The sequence below is a fragment of the Oryzias melastigma genome, linkage group LG22, assembly GCF_002922805.2.
Source record: "Oryzias melastigma strain HK-1 linkage group LG22, ASM292280v2, whole genome shotgun sequence".
NCBI classification, from domain to species: Eukaryota; Metazoa; Chordata; class Actinopteri; order Beloniformes; family Adrianichthyidae; genus Oryzias; species Oryzias melastigma.
In genome coordinates this window covers 4,563,296-4,569,150 of record NC_050533.1, presented here as the reverse complement: position 1 = coordinate 4,569,150, position 5,855 = coordinate 4,563,296, and the positions used below count along the sequence as shown (strand labels likewise).

Here is a 5,855-nt window from a genome sequence, read left to right as displayed (position 1 = left end):
TAATATGACAGTATTAGGGCCAGTTTACAAACAAAAAAATGTATTTAAATTACAATTTTAAATCTCATAAATTAACGAGAGAAAAGTTGTAACTGTTAAATTATGAGAATAAAATTGCATGTTTATGACTTTAAAGTCAAAAGGTAAATTTATTACTTTTTTCTCTTAAATGTACGAGATTTAAAGTCATAAATTTACAAGAAAAAAGCTCGTAAATTTATGAGATTTATAGGAATGGAGCGTAACAGATTATAAAGAATTTTTCTTCATTCTGTTCGAATCGTTCAAGCCTGAAGAATGGCTAATGTATGTTTTTCTTTTGTACAAATGGCATCAAAAACAAACCAAACCAAAACCAAAAAAGATTTAGTCGTAAATGTACACGAAAAAAGCTCATAATATTACTTTTTTTTTCCTTGGGTGGCCCTAATACTTTGTGATACTTTAAAGATCACAATGACATTAAGAAAGCAAAACAAATATTAAAACATTACATTATAGAGATCAAATTCCAGAAACCATAATGTAAGTCCAAAAAAAAAAAAAACATACAATGATATTTATTTATCAAAAAAGGAAATGTTCTGGAAAAACACAAGTAATTACCAGCAATAAATCTAAAATGTTTAGAAAAATTAAACAAAATAAGACACCGGAAAAGTAGGTATTATTAACCCAAAAACATGAATGGTGACTTAGACATAGCTGCCTCAAGAGCAGCTAACCTGAACCCACAGCCACTGCAGAAGTTCACTGATTGATCAATCAAGTCTTTACCACAGTTCAGGCTAAACATCCGTCTGGTTTCGCTCAAACATTTTCCTCCAATCAGGGATGAGCGATGATACCTACCTTTTTCTGGTCGTACCTTATGACTAAAAGTATTGGTTCCTAATAGATGGGACTGATGTCTTAAAGCTGTCCGGTTCGGTGTTCTAAGCAGATGTGAACTCTGCTTCTGATGAAGGTTAACTGCAGCCGCCGGTTCCGGCCCTGCCATGACCCAGCAGGAACAGCAGCAGTTCGCTGAGAGCCTGGAGGCGGCGCTCTCCTGGATCCAGGACGTTCAGGAGAGGGTGAACGCCAATGACAGCACGCTGGGGCCCCTGGACGCCCTGAAGGTCCGACTTGATGAGACAAAGGTAAAGAGACTTTTTAGCCTGATTGATTAGGAACCAATAAACTTACTGTTCTATAACATTTTATGACCATTAAATCAGAAAATCATATCATTTAAAAAAAGATTAAAGAGTATCCCAAATACAGTCTTGGGACATATTGTGATACGTTTCGTAATATGAGACATGTATCAGGATACGTGTCATATTGCCAAACTCTTGCCAATACATACCCCTACAACCAATTACATTTTTCTAAGCTTACATTAAAGTAAACTCCAGGATCCAACCTGTTTAGTTCAGTTTATTTCATTTTCCTGTCATAATACTCTTGTTCTTGGTGAAAATGAAAGAGGACAGAAGAAGAAAACTTATTGCCTCTGCCCCATTTAACTAAAACAATCAAGCTATTATAACCAAATCTGTCTCTTTGTTTTGTAACATTAATATTAGGGCTGTGGATCGTTGCTTGGGTGGCGATCTGATTTGATTCATGAATCAAAAAAGTTGTTTGTTTATGCGGCAGAATCAGCTGATTCACGTTGATTACATCCGCCTTTCATCAGCGCGAGGCTGCGTTTCTGCGATTCAGAATGAGCTGGAGTTTTGTTAATTGCGTCAAATGTTAAAGAGTTATCATAACCAAAAGAATGTAAACACTGGAGTTATTGAAGCAAATTCATTTTTTCAGAAGTTATGTTGGTGTGCGGAACTGAACGGAAAAAATACTCTCCCTAGTTTTATTTTGAAAACCGGAAGCTTCACTGTCACGAAGACGTGTTTGAAAATGTCATGTCCTTTTAGGTTGTAATTGCTCTTTCTTTTTTCAAACTTTTTTGTATGTATGTGGCAGACCTTCATGGTTATTATGATGTCTGATGTTATGATGTTTGTTCAGCTTCATCAGTAACAAACGCTTCTAAAACCTTTTGCAGTAAGTTTTATTTTATTTTTTTCATAATTTTTATTTATTTTCGGTCCATGGGTCAGTTACAAATCAGAAACAACTTTGACAAATTAGCAACTTTTTTTATTGATTCTTCAACCTCATTATAAAATCTACAAACTGTTTCAAACTGTCCTTTTGTGTGATGTTGTGTAGGACCCCTTTGAATGTAACAGATTTTCCCTGAACCATTACGGATTAGACTTGCACTTAATTCTTTTAACTGTCTGAAGTCTTACTTTACTAAAGTAAACTTTCTGGTTGAACTTTTTTAGACTTTATTTACGTCAAAAACGCTCAGCCATTTCTATAGTTTAGTGTTTGTCTGCTCTTTAGTTTTATGTGGGTTCATCTTTTCAGCTGTCTTACACTTTTTAAGGTGATGCAGCTTCCTGTTGGTAGACTTTAAAAGTAAAGTATTGAGCATTCATGTGTTTCTGAAGGAAAACTTTGTTTTTTTGTTTTTTTTTTGTATTTATGTGTTGCTGTCCTGAACAGAAAATCTATCAGTCCAAACATGAAGGCCAAATGAAGATGGCGGACGCTCAGACGGCGGCTCAGATTCTTCTGGAGAGTGAAGATGAGGAGTTACACAAAAGGACCAACGCTAAGCTCAAAGAGCTGAAGAGCATGTGGGATGAGACGGAACAATCCATCACTCACTGCCACAGGTGAGTCCAGTGCTGCTCATAAGCAGGGAAGCGGCTGCAGGTTGATTGAACGCAGATGCATTATTATGCAGCCGCATTGAGTGGGTGTGGCTCCGCTGGAGAGAATACCTGAAGATCTACGAGGAGTTTGAGTTGTGGCTGGAAAAGCAGCGCTGCTACCTGGATGTGGATGTGGAGCAGCAGGTGGGAGCCAAGGAGAAGCTGTGGCAGGTGGATCAGCAGAGGGTGGTGCTGAGCGACGTCCGTGCCAAGGTGGCGGTGCTGGAGAGGCTGCTGGAGGAGGCGGCGACGCTGTACAGTACAACCCAGGACCCCAGCGTTGATTCACAGACACAGGAGAGACTGCAGGAATCCTACCATGACATCAAATCCAGGAGTGAGGTAAGGCTGAAGCGCTGCCATTGGTCTCTGTTGGTCATGTGACCACAATGTAAGAAGTTTTCTTCAATATGTGCAATGTGTTCTTTGCATTTTCAGTTTTGGAACCCTTATCAATTTTTTTGCACTGGCCAGAATTACATTTGTTTCAAGTCTAAAATTGGCAAAAGCTCAGTTATAATTACATTATTATTCAGAATGAGACATTGTTAGTGTTACAATTGGGTTTTAATTATTGACTGTATAAGTAGGAACTGGACTGAGAAACCCCTCTCTCCCTAGTTCCAAATAGGAAGTACCCGCAGGTTACAAGAAGGCCAAAGTCCCATAGACTTCCATTGAGAGATAGACAGTTATTTCTCAGTCATTTTATTTGTCACAATAATCATTCTTACTCCGATGCTTCCTTCTTAGCACGTTCTTTTAATCCTCATCTTATTTTAAGATGTTTTTTTCTAAATCGTAAGTTATTCAAGTTATAAACTGACCAATCAGATGACTCAGTAAAAGCATGTGGATGCTGCTGGCCCCGCCTCAAATGTTTGATTGACAGATTTCCCAGAGCCGCTTTCAGTGGGAGAGGTGTGGCCTTCGAACAAGAGGGAACAACCTCACTCGTGATTGGCGACAGTATTTCCTCTAAAACCGTGACTCAGACTAATCGCCGTCAAGGGGCGGCAATCAGTTGCAATATGGCGGTAGGCGTACCAGGAAGTAACGGCGAAGGCTCTGGCCTGATTTCACGAGGGCTGGAGGTGAGGAATTTCCTATGGGGACCTCAATGCTTTATATGTCCAGTTCATACTTATACAGTCAATGGTTTTAATGGATCATTAGATGTGGACATTTGCAAATACCCCTTATAGAATCCTTACAAAACAAGGTCTGCTGCATCGCCTGGACTGGCCTTTCCAGGATCCTATCTTGCGGCCAACATGCCCTCTGTTGATTAAGGGACCAGGATTGGATGAGGTCTGCCCTGACTAGCTCTCTGGATACTTTGGCGCTGTCTTGAGTGACATGCCTATGGGACATCATAGGAGACAGGGACTGTTTCTCTGGAACTGCAGTCCCTCTTTTCAAGGTCTAGGCATCTCTTCTGAGACTGTTGCCTAATTATGGTAAAGAATCAGAAAATGTACGGGTTTGTGTTGCTCTCCGCAGCAGTAAAAGTGTCAGTGAAGTTGTACAGTCGAACTTGTGTTTACGAGGGTCTATGGTTTGTTGCTTTAGGAGCGCCTGGCCCTTCTTCAGAGGATCAGTGATGAACATTACCAGTACCAAGACTACGTTGACAAGTTTCAGGCCTTCCTTTTGTCCAAAACTAAAGAGCTGAATCAGCTGATGCCGCCGGAGGAGCCGACGGATGGAAAAGTCAAAACCCTGAAGGTGAGACTCCCTAAAAACATGAATGTCAATACGCTTTTCAAACCAGGACAGCATTAACGTGAGTTATCTTTTGTTTTAGGCTCTGGATTACAGTGTGGCGTGTGAAGAGAAGACTCTGAAGTATATTGAAGTCATTGCGGATGGCATTAAGGCTAACACATCTCCTGCAGGAGCGGAGGTGGTGCAAGAGGAGGCTGAGGAGCTGAGACTAGGCTGGCAGCGGCTGAGGCAGGAGCTGTTTGAAGCAGGGGAGGCTTTTGGCTGCAGTCTGGACTCCCACAGCCTTGACTCCCCAAATCTAGACTCCCCCAACTTGGTCCGCGACAATCTGGTCCCCAACGAGCTGAACTCCAACAGCCAGGACTCCTCCAACTTGGTTGTCTATAGGCTGGACTCCCCCAACCTGGTCCCTGACAAGCTGAACTCCAATAGCCGAGACTCTGCCAACCCAGTTCTCTTCAAATTTGACTCCCAGAGTCTGGACTCCCCCAACCCAGATTCTCTAGACCCGATTCCCCACAAGGCAGACTCCCACAGCCAGGACTCCCCGAACCTGATCCTCGACAAGCTGAACTCCAATATCCAGGACTCTGCCAACCCGGTTCTCTACAAGTTGGACTCCCAGAGTCTGGACTCCCCCAACCCAGATTCTCTAGACCCGATTCCCTACAAGGCAGACTCCCACAGCCAGGACTCCCCCAAACTGGTCCTCAACAAGCTGAACTCCAATATCCAGGACTCTGCCAACCCGGTTCTCTACAAGTTGGACTCCCAGAGTCTGGACTCCCCCAACCCAGATTCTCTAGACCCGATTCCCTACAAGGCAGACTCCCACAGCCAGGACTCCCCCAACCTGGTCCTCAACAAGCTGAACTCCAATATCCAGGACTCTGCCAACCCGGTTCCCTACAAGTTGGACTCCCAGAGTCTGGACTCCCCCAACCCAGATTCTCTAGACCCGATTCCCTACAAGGTAGACTCCCACAGCCAGGACTCCCCCAAACTGGTCCTCAACAAGCTGAACTCCAATATCCAGGACTCTGCCAACCCGGTTCTCTACAAGCTAGACTCCCAGAGCCAGGACTCCTCCAACCTCGTCCCTCACGAGGTAGACTCCCCCAACCCGGACCTCCACAGCATGAAATCCCAAAATGATTACAACGACCGGAACCAGCAGCTGGAGCTGGACATTTTACGCCTCAAGGTTCTGCTGCATGACCTGGAGACTAAGCTGAATAACCCCCCGTTTTACTCGCACAACTATGAGGATCAGATGTTGGGCAGGTGGAGAACCTTCGAGGTTCGTTTAGCTCCCTTGACATCTTTTTTAGTTTTTTTTTTTTTTTTTTTTTT

At 42.9% G+C, this 5,855-nt stretch overlaps 1 protein-coding gene across 3 annotated transcripts in view; it reads left to right on the top strand.

The window, feature by feature from the left end:
- The window catches only part of syne3 (spectrin repeat containing, nuclear envelope family member 3), a 21,941-nt gene that overhangs the window by 4,493 nt on the left and 11,593 nt on the right, over positions 1–5,855 (top strand). For all 3 annotated transcript variants that reach the window (XM_036209951.1, XM_036209950.1, XM_024272136.2), the window contains exons 2-6: positions 968–1,142; positions 2,563–2,735; positions 2,807–3,116; positions 4,347–4,502; positions 4,582–5,802. In XM_036209951.1, the coding sequence (XP_036065844.1) occupies positions 999–1,142; positions 2,563–2,735; positions 2,807–3,116; positions 4,347–4,502; positions 4,582–5,802 (2,004 nt within the window). In that variant the 5' untranslated portion in view covers positions 968–998. The remainder of the gene's footprint in view (positions 1–967; positions 1,143–2,562; positions 2,736–2,806; positions 3,117–4,346; positions 4,503–4,581; positions 5,803–5,855) is intronic.